This window comes from Phocoena sinus, chromosome 4 (assembly GCF_008692025.1).
Source record: "Phocoena sinus isolate mPhoSin1 chromosome 4, mPhoSin1.pri, whole genome shotgun sequence".
Lineage (NCBI taxonomy): Eukaryota > Metazoa > Chordata > Mammalia > Artiodactyla > Phocoenidae > Phocoena > Phocoena sinus.
In genome coordinates, this window is record NC_045766.1 from 86,218,139 (window position 1) to 86,239,649 (window position 21,511).

General features: G+C 38.8%; 1 protein-coding gene across 4 annotated transcripts in view; it reads right to left on the minus strand.

Annotated features, from left to right (window-relative positions):
* The window catches only part of PHLDB2 (pleckstrin homology like domain family B member 2), a 131,032-nt gene that overhangs the window by 21,275 nt on the left and 88,246 nt on the right, over nt 1-21,511 (minus strand). For 2 of the 4 annotated variants that reach the window (XM_032631450.1, XM_032631449.1), the window contains exons 6-12: nt 20,778-20,906; nt 14,737-14,892; nt 13,680-13,790; nt 11,835-11,924; nt 8,117-8,260; nt 5,048-5,188; nt 3,760-3,859 (exon numbers count right to left, since the gene is read on the minus strand). In XM_032631450.1, coding sequence (XP_032487341.1) covers nt 3,760-3,859; nt 5,048-5,188; nt 8,117-8,260; nt 11,835-11,924; nt 13,680-13,790; nt 14,737-14,892; nt 20,778-20,906 — 871 coding nt within the window. The remainder of the gene's footprint in view (nt 1-3,759; nt 3,860-5,047; nt 5,189-8,116; nt 8,261-11,834; nt 11,925-13,679; nt 13,791-14,736; nt 14,893-20,777; nt 20,907-21,511) is intronic. The other 2 variants (XM_032631452.1, XM_032631451.1) reach the window with 1 other exon arrangement.

Consider the following 21,511-nt stretch of genomic DNA (forward strand, 5'->3'; position numbering starts at 1 on the left):
TGAGGAGGAGAATGATAGAGAAAGGGAAAAAGATACAAGATCAAAAAGGATGACAAAGGGCCAGGGAAAATAAACGTCTTCCAACATGCAGTCATTGACCGTGTTAGTAACAATACCAGCTTGACAAGGTAAGATATTCACATTTTTAGATTAAATTTGAGTTTATAGAGACGAACTCAAGAAGTTAACAAAACAAAAACAAGCTTCTGATACATGCACACAGTCAAAAATGATTTGTTACAGGAGAAAAGAATTTTTCACACATGTTCAACTAGAAAATAGGGAGAATAAAAACAAGATTATATCTATGAAACAATTCTTTTTTCCAAGAAGACATTAACAAATAGTTTTTAAGACTTAAGGTTTGTAAAATGCCATTCAATGATTTGAAGCACAGTCCATCAAACTTTATAACAAGTCAGTCTTTTAATGCCCTACATTTCTGTCTCCCAGCCACATAAGAATCATTTATTCTAGCCAGCAGTTTAGGCTGTTCTTCACTCTTTACTAAGTCTCAAGGCTTAAATGGAATGAATAGGTAGGAGCCTCCTAAATCCTTCCATCTCCTCACATAGCCTGCCGCCTGCCTTATTTATACCTGGCCTTTATAAAGGGGAAACATCATATTTTACACTTAGCCTACACACATCACAAGGCCCACTCTTTTCTTTATCTAGATCCTGAGTCTTACGGAACGGTGCTTCCGAAGCACTCGTGTTTCCTGCATGGTCTGACCTTGCAATAAAAAAATCAAAACAAAGAGGGTCATGCAGCTGCCGGTCAACGAACAGCAGCTGCACGCAGCATTCTGCTTCTAGCAAATGTGCAACAATTTTCCTCTGATGTGTAAAAAGGAATAATCATTAGACTAAAAGTCCACCATTGTACAGTTTTAAATCTGATCATTTCTTAAAGATGACAATGACCTTTCATTATTTGCTGGAAACAAAAACACCACACAGGGAGGTTGTCATACCTTTCTTGGACTTTCCTGCATGGAACAGAAGATAAAAGGACAAAGATTTCATTCATTCTAAAGCTTACAAAGGAATAGTTCACAAGTTGTACAAAAGCCAATAACCATTACAACTTTAGGATCTGAGTCCCTGGACTCTTTGCTTTAAACTCTGCTCTCAGAGATCTTTGTTTGCATGATTCACGCTGTCAGGTCTACTAAAAAAGTGCTTACTGAAGGAAGGCTTATACTTACACCATCGTCCTTGATGTATCCATTACGAATAAGCAGCAAAAAAATAGTTCATTTAAGTTAATTTGTGTAAGTCATAAAAATGATAAGACCTATTTAATTTGAGTTAATGAAAAATGTGTGAGGTCTGATTTTTTCAAAACCATGGACTTTTACTTGGTGTTTGCTATTTTAATGGAGCCAACAAGTAGTAGTGAAACACAATTCCAAATGAAATTATGAGTCATCCTCCCTGGTCCTTGTGGGCCACCTGTATGGGCTTAGTAGAAAATCCTGCCAATTTTAAAAACTGCAGTCCCTGACCCTTCCTCCTCTGGGCAGGGAAGCCAAGGGTGGCAGGCTGGCCTCACAAGATACATCACATCCTCTTGGATCAGCACACATATGAGGCTTCTCTATTTCCTTGGAAGCTGTCTCATCATCACCACATGAAACTCTTTAAGAGGAACACCACTCAGAGCTGCAGCAGGGAAGGACAGGCTGCAGACTTCTGGGATGTACAAAAGACCCAACAGTGAAGAACAGGGGCACAAAAGACAGGTCAAAGACAATAGATTTTGTAGACGGTACCTAATGTGACCTAAGGGAACTGGCTCAGTTCTTCTTCATGGACCTAACATGGGGATTCCCATTATTTGGGGGGAACACAGATGAGAAAAATAGAGATCAAACATCCCTCCAGTTTCACCATATTCTCACAAGAATCCTCTTACACAGTATTGTTTACAGGTTTGTTTGGTATAAAGGACTAGTTTTTCTTGCTCTCTATCTTAAGGCAAAAACTTTCAACATAAAGCATGGGTGCTGTGTCCAGTCCAAACTTTTATGCCTTCAGCCAGTGGGAAAAATCCATTTAAAAAGAAGTCTATAAATATCACAGAGAAATGCATCAGCAGAAAACAGACTTGACCCACAAGCGAACAGTGATTAATGAGAGCCAAAATATACTCATTTATGTTTATTATTTATATACCATAAGAGATATTTTTAGTTTATTAAGAAATTATGATAAAATAAAAGAGAAGTTCAATCAAATGTATTTTATTCAAAGGTTAACACTGTAAACCTCTCATATATTATAAACCACTTTTAGGAACACCATAGCTTCTATTAACTCTTAAATCACTCTGGTAATGATAGGAAATCCTCATTCAAGTGATATATATATAGCTCACTTATCCACACACATATACACATTAGGTATACATGCATATATATACACCAATATATAAACATATTTCTAATGGTACTAGTGATTATTCCCTGGTGACATTAGCAAAGAGGCCGAGCAGTCAGAATTGCCTCTAAGCTGGCTTAGAGGGAAGGGTTTCAATCCCACTAATGAACACATTGAGAGGCCAGACGCTCATCACTCTGTCAGCATCCCCATTCACATCCCGGGCATACATCCATCACTGCATTTACCACATTTTATTGAAAGCATCTGTTTGTTTTTCTCTTCCTCATGAGACTCTAGGCATTTCAAGGGCAAAGATCATGTAATTTATTTGTATTTTTGCTGTCTAGCACCATGCCTGCTCAAAAGTTAGGGCCAATATAAGCTGACCTAAACTACCGTGTTAACACAATAAATCTAATCTGCACGAGAAGCTCACCTCTGGAACTGCCTTACAGTATTTTCTTCTAGCCCCACAAAGACTACTTGAGAACCCCATTAGAAATGCAACATATTATTACAAAGAAACAGAACATGCTGAGAGTCCAAGTCTACCTGAAACCTAACAACCACATAGAATAAAAGCTCAACCCAGGCTTCCCTGGTGGCGCAGTGGTTGAGAGTCCGCCTGCCGATGCAGGGGACACGGGTTCGTGCCCCGGTCCGGGAAGATCCCACATGCTGCGGAGTGGCTGGGCCCGTGAGCCATGGCCGCTGAGCCTGCGCGTCCGGAGCCTGTGCTCCGCAACGGGAGAGGCCACAACAGTGAGAGGCCTGCGTACCGCCAAAAAAAAAAAAAAGCTCAACCCACTTTAAAGGCCTAAGGGAAGTCTGTCCTAGGCCACTAGTGCTCTGTGTCAGCTCAATGAGTCTTTAGCACGTGTTCAACAGGGCGGCTCAGCCACAAACCAGGCGAGTGATCTGACTTGGTTAAGTGCCTTGGTAATCTCTCAGGATCTCAGGGGTCTCTTTTTTCCTTCTCCCAATCAAATGGGAAGGTTAGTATTCTCTGTGGGCCTTTCTGATTGGAGATGTCTACTGAATTTATAAAATACAATGGTTATGTACCAGCCAAATGTGCATATAGGAAAACTTACCTCAGTACAACAATAAGGAAGTATACATATATATATCCCTCCCCTAAGTGGACACATGAAGAGTAAAGTTGACTGAATCACTTTGCTGTACAGCAGAAATTAACACAACATTGTAAATCAACTATACTTCAATAAAATTTAAAAAAAATGAAAAGAGTAAAGTTGAGGACTTAGGTTGATCCCCTCCCTAACGAGCCCCAACTCTGTTTGGTCTCCCTCTCCCTGAGGAATTCTAATGCTTGACAAAGGACATGACACTGGGCTTAAAAGGTACCTACCTCTGAGCATCCTCCGAGATTCTGAGTCTTTGGTCATGGTTGCCAGCGAGTGGGGGAGCACACTGCCACAGCTGTTGCTCTGTCCCAGGGGCAGGTGGCCCTGTGAGAAACAGGAGGAAAAACTCAGGCAAACTGCAGGCCCAATGGTCCTTCTGGACATGGTCACATCGCTGATTCCTAGCTCCTATCTAAGCGCAGAAGGCAGCGAAGGTAGGTCTTTGCACCCCGTGTGTTGATGCTAAATGGTAAAGCCCAGTCGCTGTCCCTCCCCAGGAGCTCCACAGCAGTCTCAACATCACAGCCATTCCTCCAGTGGCAGCAGTTCCAAAAGTGAAGACAGATAGGGAAAACACTGTCCAAAACCACCTTGGAGAACAACTCAAAGTCCTTCATGCGCGAGGAGCAGATGCAGGGACAAGAACGCATGCACATCATGCACAAGGACAGAGGAGATCCACACACGTTACAAGGGCACCAATTTCCATCTGCTCCAAGTGATCGAGTGGGCTGAAAACTGGAGACACGTAATATTAACTATCCCGGTGGTTTTAGCACACTTTCAAAATAGCAAATTCCTTGGAACACCAGTTTATAAAATAGATGAAAACAAAGTGATTAAGGACAAGGGAAGGACTCCGAAGTCTGCCCCACTCAAAACCTCCTTCTCACTTGCCCTTCCCCTCTTCCTGCCATGACCCCTTGGTAAGGCAGCAGACAGGCGTGAGGGCAGCTCAGGCATCAGACCACATGGATCCACTTGCTAGCTTCAGGGCCGACCAGCTTCAGGTGACCAGGTGGACCAGTCACCTAGCTTCTTTCCACCTCAGTTTTATCCATGTATACAATGGGGATACTAATTAGTACCTCTACTACCTAGTGTTGTTGGGTTTTACAAAGAAACAATCCATGTCAAAGGCTTAGCCCAGTGTCAGGCTCCAATAAATGGTTCGATAAATATTTTTTGCCATTATTCCTGGAATCCAGAGCTTATGTCCTCCAATTTCCATATCTGGGATACAGCTACGGGAGTGTGTCACATAAGTGAAGGCTACTCACCACTTGTGTGGTGGTAGAAAATACCCTGGACCAGGTGCTTCGGTCCCAGAGCGTATAATTCCAAACATCCTCTGAATAGGATAGAAAATGCAATTTAGTTATGACGTCTGCCCAACAAGCAAACTTAATGGTATATTATTTAGCATTTTCTTTAGGGGCCTTTGCATGTCAGTCAACATAAGGACAAAAAGACTCACTGAAGGTGAAGCCCGTGGTTCTCCCCATGTCCTACCTTTGGGGCGGTGCTTCTCCCCATAGTAGCACTGCTGAAATGAGGGGATATGGAAGGTGTGGTTTTCTTTCGAGGCAAAGTGTCACTCAGATAGAGGCCTTCTTGGTGCTGTTTTTTCCTTTCTTCCAGACTTCTAAAATGCTTTAAATGCAAATGTAAAGCAGAATAGCAAGACTTGACTAACTGAAACAGGTCACTGAAGTAATTAAGAGGTATGCATTTACAAAGAAGCTTTGGAATTTTAACACAGACTTTTTAAAAGTTACTCAACTTAGACTTGTATTCAGTAAGAAAATTGGGCTAGCATTTGGTAAGGTACACTGGAAGAATTTATTACTGAACCTAGAAAAATTCAGAAAAATCCACCTGTCATTTCTGTAGTAGTGCCTGCTGCCTTGGGGCCTCAGGACAACTTACAAGTTATTATGATGGTTGCCATGTGGATGGCAGAACAGCCAGTGGACAAAGCAAGTAAGCAGTTTCTCCCTTTGTCTGTCTGGACAGTTCTGTGTGATGGCACGGATCCCAGTGTGAGGAGAATAAGAAAAGGGAGAAGGAAGAAATGAAGAGAAAGCATAAACAGGGAAGTGGGTTTAAAGTTAGAATCATATTTCAATCACATAAACACACTCCAACTCCACATGTTTCCATATAAGGCATCCTTCTAGACTGAAAAAAGATCTTGGCCAAGGAGCCTCTACAGCAATCCCTCACATTTAAAAATCCTTCTGTTGACTATTTCATTTTTATTTTCAGATTCCTAAGGCAAAATTTTTGCCAACTCGAAACTTATCCAAATTTTTCTTGGCCTCCCCCAAAATGTCTTCAATAGTAAATTTATTTCCTAATTAGAGGTTCTTTAGGTTTGATCATTTTTATCCTGAACTCAAGCTTTTGAAATATGTAAAAATTAATGCAACTTTGGGTTATCAAACTTACTATCAATCTCCAAACACGCCAATCATGAAGAATATCTGCAATTTAACTTTACAATTATCTTTTTATACTAGATATTTATTAACCTAAAAGTAGTGAGGAGATACAGTCCTTTAACCAAAGGTAATAGATAGTAAAGGTAGCTGTAAGAAAGGTAAGGGCTGGGCATAGGAAACTAGAGCTCACCTACTTTGCGGTGGGGGGGGGGGGGGGGGGGGGGGGGGGGCGGGTCTATTGACTGACTCCTTAGGATCTTCTAGGGCCAAATTCACATAAGGATTTGATTATAGTGGAAAGGAGTCTCAAAATAGATTTTTTGAATACCCCAGCATGAGTATGCATAGAATGTATCAAAAGGAGGGCAACACTTCTGGAATAATAAATTCTCTATTTTAAAAAGTGCAATAAAAAACTATTGTTCTATGGACCAAATGTACTGCCTGTGGTGTTACCCTGGACAAGCTACTCACCAATGCTGAGCCTCAGTTCCCTAAATATTAATATGGAGATAGTTCGTATTTCACGGGATTGTTAGAAGGAAGAAATGAGACATTTGTAAAATGTTGAGGAAATTTTGGCTCATAGCAGAGGAATGATGTCTATTATTATGGTTTCAGTAATGTGTGAGGAAAATATTTTGTTTTGACACAGCAACTTTTTACACCATGGATTTTATAGAAATAATTATTATGGTTTCGAAAAACACCTGAAGTAAGTTGCAATATTTTGGTTGAATGGGAACTGAAGCATGAGGATGTGAAACTACCTCAAACATATCAAAAGCCAGGAGAGGACAATCAAGGTCTCAAACTTTCTAACAATCCCCACACTCTTAGGCCATAACAAATGTCCTTAAAAAAAACAGGAGTACGCATCTTATCTTTTTAAAAAATACCCTTGGAAGACCCTAGCACATATTCTGCAACCCACCTGCCACCTCTTTGTTAGGTTTTGAGTTTTTAAAAAGGGACCAGGGGGACTTCCCTGGTGGTCCAGTGGTTAACTTCGCCTTCCTATGCAGGGGGTGCAGGTTCGATCCCTGGTTGGGGAGCTAAGATCCCACATGCCCCACAGACAAAAAACCAAAACATAAAAGAGAAGCAATATTGTAACGAATTCAATAAAGACTTTAAAAATGGTCCACATCAAAAATATCTTTTAAAAAGTAAATAAATAAAAAGGGATCAGGAAAAACAAAACAAAAAAATACCTTTGGAAAAGTTGAAGAAAAGATTTCACATCAGTTAAGTTTGTTGTTAAGGTGAAACTCTAAACACCAGCTCCTAATTACCTGCTGGTCCTGTTGCTGCTGCCTTCTGTGTTTCTTAGCTGGTAGAGGAGGTGGTGTGTCATTTAAAGGAAAAGAATCAACAGATGTAGCCATGACTTCAGGCCAAGGGGCCGATGGAGGTTGAGTGATAGGATGAGGAGAAAGAGTGGAAGGAAACATAAATCCAGAACAGACAGGTGCTCTTTGCTTTAGAGGAGAAAGAAAAAATATATATGTGTCCATATGAAATGAAAGAATAAGACAAAGAAATGAAATCGATAATCTGATTGTTTTGTTTTCTTATATGTTAATCAAGAAGGCATAAATGATGGGCAGTATCTTTCAATTTAGCCTCTTGTTAAGATCTCACGCTGTGAGCAACTTGGATCCGTAAGAGGTATTTTAACTTACTATTATTTACACCTCCCCAGATGTTTTAAAGCAGCTTAATATTAAAAAGAAATCCATACTGCAAAACAAAATAGAAGACAAAATCAAACTGGAAAGGTGATTCAAACCAACAATTTTAGAAAGGCTTTTTGGTTTGTAAGAAAAGTAGGTTGGGCTAAAGTGCTAAGAGATATATATGTGTGTGTGTGTATTTATATATATGTATAGTTCATTTTTCTGAACTTACTTCTCCTAGTACTCTATACTCTGTACCATATATTTCATGGTTTCTAGTATTATCATTGGTAGAGCACTACCCCCAAATCGGTCTGTTTTTTTCATCTCACCATCACTCTTGGTCCTCTGGTCAACCAAACAAATATTTGTCTCACACACCCTTATTTTCAGTTAACCATGGGTTAATTCTTGACATGAGGAAAGCAGTGAATGAATGAAATGGCATGCCAACACACCTCTTTATTTTGTGGCTGGCTCGCCAGCACAGCTGTGGTAGGCCCAGTGGCAACAGCGTCAGCGTCAGCAGGGAACTGAGTGGAAGGGGAGAGATTCGTGGAATTGCCACATGGCTCATTAATTTCATTTACAATGATATAGCCCTAAAAGGAGGAATTCAGAAGTTAAACACAAGGAAAGCAAGAGCTGAGGCATGCGAGAGTATTAATGCTCCAGTACAATGGAGTTAGCTTAGAGCATCACAGCCAGATATCTGTGGTATTATCAGATGTTTCATTAAGGCAGTCATCAACTATTAAAATGGATTTATGGTGCTTACTCTTGAGAAATGATATTTCAAACATTAAAAGTAAATTTTCAGATAAAATCAAAATGCCTTTATTATAAATAACCCAATACCTTTGATTTACATATCCATCCATATCGGCATTCATTCTGTTGACTGAATAGGTTGTCACTACACAGCATTTAAAATCATCGCAAGCAAAAATAAATATGAGACATAAAATCGACAGTGCAATCACTCTCTAATTCAAGAGCCTTTTCCATAAATCTTTATTTTTAGATTTTCCCTTCTTCTTCTGTTTCCTGACAAATTAGAGAGTGAATAAATGTAGACTAAAGGCTACTGGTTTTTGCACTAAGACGTTTATAAAGCAGTAATTTATTCATAATGGAATCTTGCTTTTAGGTGTCTCAACAAAATGAAAATAAAAAGGACACTGTTCTCTTGTGAGCCTTCCTTAGCAAGAGAAACGTGTATACACATGTGCATACACACACACACACACAAATCCCTAAGATGAAGTTGCAGCTTGAGGATGTTTCAATTTAAGGCAGCTTGCCCAACTCCCAACTCTACCCCAGGACAGAGAATTTCCAGTTACTTCTAAATTCAATTATTCAGTTCTGGCTTCAGTTTAGAGAAAATACCCATGAATTAAAGTTGATGAGAATCAAAACTCCTGAATTTATATTTGAGGAAAAGGCACTTGTAAATTACCATGGAAAGTAATTGTACAGACCATTCATGATTTTCACCACACCAATAAAACAGTATGAAAAAAAGAATAAAAGGTATAAATTAATATCTCTTTTTTTTTTTTTTTTTTGTGGTACGCGGGCCTCTCACTGTTGTGGCCTCTCCCGTTGTGGAGCACAGGCTCCGGACGCTCAGGCTCAGCGGCCATGGCTCACAGGCCTAGCCGCTCCGCAGCATGTGGGATCTTTCCGGACTGGGGCACGAACCCGTGTCCCCTGCATCGGCTGGCGGACTCAACCACTGCGCCACCAGGGAAGCCCAATATCTCTCTTTTAAAAGTAAATTGAGTTAAATTTAACACTTGGGTTCTTCTATTTGCCCATCAATCCTTTCAAACAGTGGCTCCAGGAAAGGCAAGATATTGCTATGTTGGTGAAGCAAAAATTCCAGGCTGCAAGCAAGGTTTTCACTGAGAATTTATAATTCTGACAAAGTGGAGAAAGCCAGAGTTGACTGTTTATAAATTGGAGGTATCAAAATGCTGCTGAATTCAGTCTTGCACTTCAGAAAGGGGCAATAGATACTACGTAAAGTTTTATAAGATTAAATTGAAGAATGGAAGTTGACAACTAGGTTGTCAACTTTATTTTATCTTTGATAATGAATGACAGTGAAGAGTAACAACTTTGAGTTATTCTTTTGCTAAGTTGATAGTAGAATCTTTCAAAACCAAGGTTGGATTCTTTATATGAGTCATAACCATATATCCTAATTAATTGCTTCAAAAATGTACGTCATTTTCCAAAAGTGGGACTTGTTTAAAAGAGTTGGATATAAATTCATCACTCTTTAAAAAAAGAGACAGAATGAGAGTGAGAGAGAGAGAGAAAGAAGGAAAGAGGGAGAAAGAGAAAGAAAGGGAGAGGAAGGAAGGAAGGAAGGAAAGAAGGAAGGGAGGGAGGGAGGGAGGGAGGAAGAAAAGAGAAAACCAAAACATCTTCTGAGCCAAGTCTGCTTGACAGGAAGGAAGGAAGGAAGGAAGGAAGGAGACAATCAAAACATCTTCTGAGCCAAGTCTGCTTGACATGAAGGAGGACACACAGCCACTCAACAAACACAAGAGTTGCAGACACACCAATACAGTCAAAAAGGCAAATTGGATTTTGACAACAGGAGGGCTGCAGAGAATAAGAACAACTCTTGAATAGAAAGGGAAAGATTTTATTCTTTTAAGAGGTGAAGTGACCTTAGAGCTTATCTAATGCATTTGGAAGCCACAAGCCCTTCAAACTCAGTATGTCCAGAGTCAAACCGCACTTCCCTCTCAAATCTATTCTTTCCCCAGTCTTCCCTATCTCAGTAACAGCTACTCACCATCAACCTCATTATTCAAACTGGAATAACGGCAGCATTCTTGACAATACCCTTAATTTACTTCATCCCCACATCCAATCTATCAACAAGAACTGTCAACTCTGTCTCCAAAGTATTTCTGCATCCAGCTAATTTTCTCCATCTCTCTTCATTTGTTCAAATCCAAGCCACCGGCACCTCCAGCCTATACTATTGCAATCACCACTATACTGATTTCCCGGCATCTCCTCTTTATAATCCAGTAGAGCAGCCCAGAGTGAGCTTTAACAAATGGACCTCAAATAATGTCACTTCCCTGCTTAAAATCCCTCAGCGGCTTCCCATCCACATAAAATAAACCAAATTTCTTTAACATGACTCACAAGACCCAGCCCCTGCCCACCTCACTGACAACCTTATTCCACTACACTCCATTCACAATCACTCTTTATGCAGTGAATCTGTCGGATCTGTGTTCTAAATAACGGAGGGAAACTAGAAACTGAATGGTCTAAAAAAGTTTTTTGGAAACGTTTCACAAAATGCTTCCGAGGGACATATTATTCACTCCTATTATGTGATGAGCATTTACCTCACACACCTACACACACACACACACACACACTACTTTCGATGAAGGAATTCCTAACTCTGCTGTCTTTTTAAAGGGTTTTTTGTTATTATGAAAAATTTTATGCAGAAGCAAGCTTTTTCTTTAGCTTTTTGAAAAAAAATAAAACTATTTTCTTTCTCAGTCAGCGTTTTAATTTTCCAAATTAGAGTTAAAATATTTAACCATTATAGCAACGTAGCTCTGTAAAAAGATATTTGGGAAAGGGTGGCGGTGGGACCTGGGAAAAGATGGATGTTTGGGATAAAGAGAGTGTACAACTTAATGTAAACAGGATTTTCCGACTTAGGGGCAAAAATAGCATAGACAACATTGGGGGGAAAAGGAGATAGAGATGTTTGGGGACATTTTCACGTTCTAGAAGACAGGAGAAAGAGAAGAAAGTAGGAAAGAGGAGAAACTGAGAAAGGAAAATGGAGGAAGGAAAGAAGAGAATTTAAGACTAGCTTTGGTCTGGATCCTAAATTTTTTGAAACTTCAAGTTAACCCACAATGTCACTGTTAAGCAAAGTATACACACACACACACACACACACACACACACACACAGAGTGAATCTGCATTAGACACAAAGATAATCCCTGAAATTCTCAAAGCACAAATAACAAAAGGCAGGAAAACCATCAAAGCATTGAGTGCTTTCATAAGTCACTTCAGTTAGTGTTTTTCCTAGTCAGCTAATCGCATAAAACGGAGGCACATCTCCTGAGTTTTAAGGTGATATGAGTAGACAAGAAAAATCACAGCTTACCTCTTTTAGAGTATTGGGGTTGACAGGAAACCCTTTGCCCCCAGAGAGGCTGGAATATTTCTTTTCCAAATTACAAAGATTTTCCTTTTCCTGAAGGAACACAAAATCTATTAAACTGCGTCAACCTTGTATTTCCCTGATGACTAACGACTGAGTATTCTTTCATGGGACTTACTGACTCTTCACATAACTTCTCTCGTGAAGTGTTTCAATTCCAGTCTTTTGTCTGTTTTTTAAAAATTTATTTATTGGTTATTTATCTACTATTTTTGAGTTTGTAGGAGTTTTTAACGTATTCTGGATACAAGCCTTCTGTCATTTCCTCTTTAAGAAATCTTTGCTTACTCCAAGGCCATGAAGGTGTACTTGCACACCTGTATTTTCTAGAAACCTTTTCACCTTAATTTTTATGTTTAGGTCTATAATCCGTCTCAAATTAATTTATATGCATGGTGTGAGGATGAATGGTATTGAGATTCATTTTTTTCCATGTTTACCTAGTTGATCCAGCACCACATGCTGGACTTTCCTTTCCCTACTGGATTGTCTTAGAACCTTTATCAAGAATCAATAGACAGTATATGTGTGGGTCTATTTCTGGACTCTGTTCTGTTCCTTTGATCTATTTGTATGCCAGTACCACACCCTCTTAAATACTATGGCATTATAGTAAAACTTGCAGTCAAATAGTATAAATCCTCCAACTTTGTTCTTCCTATTCAAAGTTGTTTCAGCTACTCTATGCCCTTTACATTTTCACATACAGTCGATTCTCATTATCTGCAGTAGTTGTGTTCTATGATGTTGCCATGAACACTGAACTAGAGAATATTGAACCACTGGGTTTCTGGTCACAATATTTTCAGCAACTGATTACTGCATAACTTTGTTTTATGTGTGTCTCTTTTTAAAGACATCTTATTTAATGTACAATGTTGATACATTAACATTAAATTCATAGCCAACAGCACCATAATTCATGCCTGAAAGCTGTTTATCTAACACATGTATTTTCACCATAAGGCACATCACAGCCTTCCTGCCGTTAGGAACACCAGACAATACTTCAGCCCTTGTGAGCCACTTGAAACAGCAAAATCACCAAAAAGCACAAAAATGTGAAGACATGGCACTAAACGGTCCACAAAAAGGACACTTGTTTACAGTAAGAGAAATAAAACAAGAAGGCAGAGAAGTGCCCTGTTCACTCTCAGCTGGGAACATGCACATCCACTGAGTGACTCAAAATTTTCACTGCTCTGTGCCTGTCCATCAATGACTGCATGACAAGTACTAATTTTAGGGTTACCAATGAACTTTAGCGAGCAGATGGATTCACAAATACAGACTGCATGAATAATGAAGATCAACTGCAAATTTTAGCATCAACTTGTCAATTTCTACAAAAAAATCTGTTGGGATTTTTATTGGGCCTTTGCCAGGAAGACCCACATGCAAATAATTGGAGTTCAAAACACCAGAGCAACTGAGCCAAAATGTTTGAGAGCAGTAAAAAAGAGCAGAATATGTTTTACCTATCTGATGAAAAATATGATATTTTTTAAAAGAAGAAAATCAGAAAACATACAGATTTTTCAGAGTTTGGATTTTCACACTGTGGAAAAAGCATGAATAAAATGTCTTTGCTTGTTTTCTGTATTCTAGTTAATCATTCAGAGTATCAGCTCATTAATGTGGAGGATTAAGTAAAAATGTATATAGAAACTTCTTCCTCAAATTATAATTCACTATTCTTTATTAAAAGGTACTTACTTTGATGGAAGCAACTTTCCCTGAGTTGGAACCTGTGTTTTACTGCAACCATGCTGAAAAGGAAATACTTACTCTCTGTAACATCATTATCAGGTTATTCTTTTCTTTCACAAAATGATCTTGTTCTCTCTGAGCCTGCTGGACAATGTGATTAGCTTGCTTTTTCAATGCAGAAATTTTTTCCTGGAGGAAAAAAAAAAACGACCATAGAGATGTACATTAGACATTCAAGGGTTTTCCAGTCTGTCCTGGGAAAGGGAGAAAAAGTGTTATAACCTGAAGCACAGTGACCACATTTCATTGATGGTAGGTAGGCAGTGATTATTACCCAGAGACGATGAGCAGTTTCTTTGAACTGACAAGCTCAAGGCTTTTCTTTACCTAAGGCCAAGTGATTCAAAATCTATTTCAAGAACCTGGAAGTCAACAGGAAATCTTGTGTTAGAATATAAATGAATTTTTGGCATCATTTTGGGAGATGCCTCATGAGAAAAAACAATGGAATTTCTTATTTAAACCGAAAGCTTAAGAAGTCACCTTCTCCATCCTCTCCCTCAACTTTATCAGTTTAGTACAGAGCACAGGGGTGCGATTCTACATTCTGGAACAGGAGTTGAATTCTGGACTGGACATCCGGGTGCTCAGGGCTGGATGGAGGCGGTCATCTGCAAAGCATTCCACGAGGCCGCTTCTAGTAGTAGTAAACTATCAGCCATCTTTGAGAACTACTGGGCAATGGGAACAGAGGAATTCTAAAAGAGACTGTTCGTAGAATTATTCTAAATCCAGTTACTATGATTGCAAAAGCAAGTAATTTAAAACAAATATCTAGATTTCTGATTTTCTCTACCTTGGTTTTCACATTTATATTCATAAATGCATCTACAGCATCAAGCAACAATGAGTATAACAAGTCTCGGTTTATCTAGTTGGGAGCACCATTTGGCACGTAAATGGCAGGCTCCATAATTTGCCAAATGTGACACGTGGTTAAACACACAAAGATATTCAGATATAACAGATAGACAGACAGATGGACACACGCTACAGCTATGTTAATAATCATTATTGTCACATAGCAAGGGGTATATTTTGACTTTTCACATTGAACAACACCTGGCAAAAGTACCTTTCTAGTAACAATGTTCCGTTGATATTCAGCCACTTCACGCAGGAGCTGCTGGGTCAGGTTCTCCTTTTCCTCATCTAGACGGCTCTCACGCTCAAGCTGCTGGAATTCCAGGTCTTCAAAGTGTTTGCTCTCCACATCCAACAGATCAGCATCCTTTGGAGAAAAGGGAATGAAAACAAGACACACCAGAATAGCTGCAGCGTTCTTAATGTGAAGAAAAAATTATTAAAAGCAAAAAGACCAAAATATCTTTCCAGTTACAACACTGACCAGGGTTAGAACATGATAATCCTCTCTCTGGAGTTAAACCCCAGAGCAGTGACTTTACGATGAAATTGAAAGGTACTGGAGTAGGGGTGGGAGGGCAGCATCTATTTCACCACTGGTTTTAGACTGCTCTGTGGTTGTAGGAATTCTTGCTTTAAATCTACCAGGTGGCTTTAAAATGGATCATGAAATATAAAAAGAATTCCATAAATAACCTAAACACTATCTGCAGACCAAAGGTGTGACATAATCTCTTGAGAAAAATTCCTGTTTTCCACAAATTTTCAAATGAAATGAGACTTTAGTATAAAGATTAAATTCAATATTCCAAAGTTGTTGACTATAAAAAAAAAAAAGATTCAAAAGTTGGCATACATGGGCTTCCCTGGTGGCGCAGTGGTTGAGAGTCCGCCTCCCGATGCAGGGGACACGGGTTCATGCCCTGGTCCGGGAGGATCCCACATGCCGCCGAGCGGCTGGGCCCGTGAGCCATGGCCGCTGAGCCTGCGCGTCCGGAGCCTGTGCTCCGCAACGGGAGAGGCCACAACGGTGAGAGGCCCGCGTACCGCAAAAAAAAAAAAAAAAAAAAAAAAAAAAAGTTGGCATACATAACAGATCAGAGGTCTCTAAGAGGAATATATGTACCTCAAATGGCATACCACACAAGGCACTGGGATGTGAGGAAGGAATATTAGAGCTTCTTTATATTTTTTTTAGTTTTTCCTCTTCTTTTACAAATTCTCAATAAATGTTCTCTAATGTACTTTCAAGTAGAGTAGTATATGTACATTATTTTAAAAGAATATATATATTTTGAGCATGTATGCAATACATATAATATATACATTTATAATATAATGTGACCTATATGTATGTATATGTAGGCATGCATGCTCAAATAATTTTTTTTTTTTTTTTTTTTTTTGCGGTACGCGGTCCTCTCACTGCCGTGGCCTCTCCTGTTGCGGAGCACAGGCTCCGGACGCACAGGCTCAGCGGCCATGGCTCACGGGCCCAGCCGCTCCGCAGCATGTGGGATCCTCCCGGACAGGGGCACGAACCCGTGTCCCATGCATCGGCAGGTGGACTCTCAACCACTGCGCCACCAGGGAAGCCCTCAAATAATTTTAACGAAGGGAGGAGTCACCAAAAACATTTGAAGATTGGAGTTCTTAAACTGGGCTTCTGTGAATCCCTTAAAATTGTTTACAAACCTTTTTATTAGAAACAGTAGGAGCCAAAGCATTCATCAAGCACAAAGAATGACTCGAAAGGTTAAGCACTCGAAAGGTTAACTGAAAGGTTAAGATTATTCTAGGAATAATCTTCAGGACATTTAAGAACAAACAGAAATGACAGAAGTCAGATAGTCTAGAAGAGGCGTTCCCCAACCTATGAGATGTCTGAAGACAGGAGTGAATCTGTATCTCAGCAGAGACTGCTGTATGTTGTATGAGTTGTTCTCCCATCTACTTAAAAAACAAAAAAACAAAACCACACACACACACATAAACCTCCTTATTTTGGGAGCCTTTGACAGAACTGTAAATGTGGTATGTATAGAAGATTTTTTTAAAAATATGATTTATAAACAATTAATGACCATAAAAGAAAAAGGCAGCTAGGCTACATGGCTCTTAGCACTACATGGGTAAAAGTGCCAGGGCATTTTTTTCAACTGACACATTAAAAAGAGTTGGATAAATAAACATATGATAAATTAGATCTATATCAGTATTTAAACACACCACCCCTTCCCCTGGTTTTTATATAAGTGATAAACTTATATATAAGTCTTCTAATGAAATGGAATATTTTTCTATCTTCTGGAATGAGTTTATTCTGGGGATGATTCACAGAAGGACTATGTGCTACCATGAAATTACAACCAACACTATAGCAACAAGATTATTATGTCAACACAGACAGTGTATTCTCAAAGCCTAAGAACAGGAAAAATAATTTGAAAAACATATTCAGCATTCCTTAAAGCTCCTTTATATTTTAACTGGCCAAATGTAAAGTGGTCTTGGTTTCAAGTAACTGGGTGACATTTCAAGTTTATCAGACATTTCATGCTTATAACTTCTACAGGAATTAATGAATGTGGACCAAATCTAGTCACTGCTAAAGGAACTGAGACATAACACTAGTGTTATGTCTTGAAACAAAGTATCTGTAGTCTTAAAACATCAGTGATATGTTTATTCATACAGGCCTCCATACTCAAGTTTTTAAGGTTTTTCAATTAAACTTGGTTTGCAGCTAAAGCTTATTGAGATAAAAACTTGAATAGGCTTTTTTTTTTTTTTAGTTTATAAAGAATCTTCATTCAAAGTGGGCATATGGCTCACAATATATACACTATGCTAGTCAGTGGCTTACTCCACATCTGGTTATTGGGCAACATATGCTATTTTAACCACATGAAGGTCACAGAGCCATTAATTTATTTGTAGTAAATATTTAAACCACTACATGAAAATAATAGCACACTAGGCAGGAAAGTTGAAAATTAAAGCTTAGCTCAGCACTCAGATTCCTCTGGTGTAATCATCTGATCAAGTTATCTAAACCATTAAAACGTGTGTATATAAACTTACACTGTGAAGGAAAAACAACTTGGGAGGGGAAAAACTTTTACAAGATTTTAGATAAGAATAAGAATTCAAGAGATGGAATTTGGGGGCAGGAGTAGTTTAATTGAGCACAGAATAATATATACAGGAAGCTCAAAGTCAAGTGTATGACCAGTTGAGTGAAAATTTTCACTAAACTTCTCCACTAAAAGAACATGACAAATCTCTACTGGCTGGCAAGTTCAAAGGCCAGGCGTGAAAGGAAATAAGACAGCTGTGCTAAAGAAAATTCAAGGGAATTCCTTTTTTCCTTCCGATAACTTTTGAGAATGTATATGGCAGAAGTTTACATGTACAACTTTATGTTTTCTTTGCCTAGCAGAGGAACAGAAAGAAGAGACTAGACGTGGAATGGCCAGGAGAGATTACAGGAATAATCTTATGACAGCTCAAGGTCAATATTGAAAGCAAATTTAAATGGAGCTTAGGGTTTGTTACTATTTCTCCATCTTATGTGCTACAGTCAAACACTGTTTTGCATACTTTTGGAATTTGGAAAAAGACAATGGAAATCATGTAGTACGATCTTCTCATTTTATACATGAGGATATTGAGGCCCACAGAGGTTGAATGACTTGTCCAAGGTTCAAGGATAAACTCATTGTAGAGCTAGTGAGAAAAAAAAAAAAGGCTAATTGTAGATATCACTGAACAGAATTGTTTAAAAATCAAGAGACCGAAATCAACCATTCAGCTGAGTAAATACCAAAACACCACAATGCTATCCTAGCCAGTCCTCTCCAGTAGATGCAAGGCTCAATTTTCTTCAGGGTTTTTTTCTCACACTACTTGTATCCCAGGGAACAATTCGATTGGTGAGCCCGTTATCAACTACATTAAACCATGGGCCATGAAATCAACATCGGATGAAAACTGTATTCTGCTTTAAAGCAATGATTTAGGGGTCAGAAGCCCAGTCATAAATCCATAGTGCTGCATGGAAAAAAATCATTCTACAGTTTCGGCTTAAGTATTTGAGACAGGATACAGTTTAAGAAAATGATTTTCTTCCTATTCATGTATTTTCTATTTTGTCTGACTTGCTGTCTAATGAAGTTACTTGTAATAAAATCAACTTTATTGAATCTAGCTGAAATGCCTTGGGGAAAGCTTTGTAATGAAGTGCTATTCTGAAGTGTTCAAAGTCTGAAGGGAAATGAGTTGTGATAAGACAGGAAGTTCCAGTATGAATGGACTTCTCATGAAATAAGTGAACTTTTTACTGATTAAGCCAAAGGACTGGTGAAGAGTTATTTTGGTCATCATCCTTCCTTGGAAAACAGAATTAGTAGTTCTCTTAGTATCAGGTGAACAGAAGCTAGCACGCACCAGTTTTCTCTCCTAAGGAAAGGGGTTTTATGATAAGAATTTTGCACTCTGCTTGGAAAGGAAGAGGAAGGAGTCTTTGCCTTCAGTTAGTGGAATAGGCTGTCTGTATCATTTCCTTTCCTCGTTTGTAGTCAAAATTCTTGGAACATATACAAATTTATGAGTTACCCTATAGAATCTAACAGATTAAGCAAATTAAGTAATTTGTAACTACTTAATTACAAAATTACAAGTAATTATTCATATCATGCTGACTCCAGGTTATTAACAGAATATATCAATTTTTATTTGAAGCAATATTTATGAAGAATACAAACAATAACTGGATAACTAAAGGAAGGGAAGAACAAAATACATAAACCATGCTTCTGACTCTACATAAAGCATTATGGTGACTATGTAAAATCTTTAGCAATAAGGCAAGTTGAAAAACAGTAAACAAATATAAAAAAGTCAGTTTCCCAATCTCTTTTGTGAACTGGCATAAACACAAAAAAATTACAAGCTAAAATAATTTTACAAATACTATTCTTTTTCCAATCATTTTTTATCTTAAGACTTTCAGAGCCTTGGGACACTGAGGGACAGGAAGTTTTATCTTCTTATAGCAAATTAAGCTGTACACAATAAAATGAGTAAAGGGGAAGAAATATTTTTGAAACTTTTTTTGATCCAACATTGTAAAAAATTAAAAATATTAGAACCGTTACACTGTCGTTTCACCTATCTGTACTGGGTACTCTTTCTTCAACCTGTACAATACACTGAAAAGTTTAAACTGTAATTTTTCATAACCTAATGATACTCAGAGATATCAAACATATTTGTATTCAGGGTCATCTTAAACATTTTCAGGGGTGTGCTATCTTAACTGACTTTTTCCCATTTGCCCAAGAAGGTACAGACATAGCAATATGAATAAAACTAGTCTTCTTTCCTACTCATGTGGAAGCATAAGTTGCTGTTGACTTAGGACTAATTACTATTAGGCTCCTTTAGAGGTCCAAGACTGTTCACGACTGCCTCTCCAGAGTTACAGTCTGTCTGGACTGCTGTTTAGAGCAAATAACGCAGCTGTCAAGTGGCTATGAAATATCAAGCGGCCTTGCTAGTGTCTGCAAAACTATCTACCTAGGAAGATAAGTATCGAAGTCGTTTCAACACTGCCAACATTAAAGATCGAAGAATAACCTGATAAAGTTCAACTAGAAGATCTATGCTTCACGAAGTTTTAAAAAATATGAAGCTTGTGTGAGAAAATGTTGAATGCCCTGCATCTTGGGTCTTGTTTGATTGTTGTGATCATGCTAATGAGTTCAAGGTCACTAAGAAGAAGAAAGGAAAAGAAAAACAAAATGATGAGTGGTGGTGGGGAGCAAATCAGAGAATAGAAGAATTTGTGGACAGGAGTATAAAATCAAGAGGAGGAAAAAAAAAGAAACATTCGAGGGCAAACAGGACTCAAGATGCAGCAGAGAACAGGATGCAGGGAAAGACATCAGCCGATTTAAACTCTACAGTCTTGTTGGTTACATGTCAGTAATAGCTCTCTTTTGTTACAAAAAAGGACTTGGGAAATGTTTTTGCATTATTAATGAGGCAAAGGATTCCAACAAAGAATTTTTCAACTGATTAGCATGGAATATATATGGTCAGCATGCATATTTCTATTTAAAACGTATCTAATGACCAGAATTTATGCAAATTTATGCTATGTGAAGGAGGAAGTCATAGGTAAGTGGAACTTAATTGAAAAAAACAAAAAAACAGAAAACAACTAGCACATTCCTGTTTGCTACTGACCCTCTTCAGTTGTTGTTGCAACTGTTCCCTCATGGACTCAGGACAATTGTCCAGCTGGGTCTTCTGCTCGGAGTAAAGCTCCTGAAGCCTCTCTAGTTTTTCCCTTTCAGCATCAAGCTTTACCTTCTCCTGAAGTTCAGAAATCAGAAAATAGAAGAATAGAGATTACCTTCACACCCCAAGCAGTCGTTAGTGAACATTTCCCAAGGATAACACAAACAAGCAAGCACACACAAACTCCAGACATCCTATGAATGTAGAAACATATCTTGTTAGTGACTAGGATAAGGGGGTATAAGTGGAAGTAAGGACAAGGGGCCCCGTTTCTACATTCTCCAAACCCAGTCCACTCCATCGGGTATTGGCAACGACCCCTGTCCTTCCTTCCTCCCTTCCTTCCTGCCACCACGTTACAAAAGCAGGGGAAGCAACGGTCATATTGGTCAATGGTCAACAAAGAACAAAAGAAATGCCAACCGAATTCCCAAGATAGCCCTGCAAAGAGTCACTCGGCAGGGAACCAGACAAAGGATAGGGGGCCTTTACCTCAAGCACTGTCAGAGTCCAGTTTGCTGAAGGCATGTGTTAAGGAAGCTTTGGCAATTATTGAAATTTTGTTCTCAGGTTAGAGGCACATTAGGTGCACAAGTTGATACCCTGGTCATGTGGAACAGTTCTAGCTCTTTGGCAAACTTCAGAGCTTAAGCAATTAGAAAATCTGCTGCCTGGGAGAG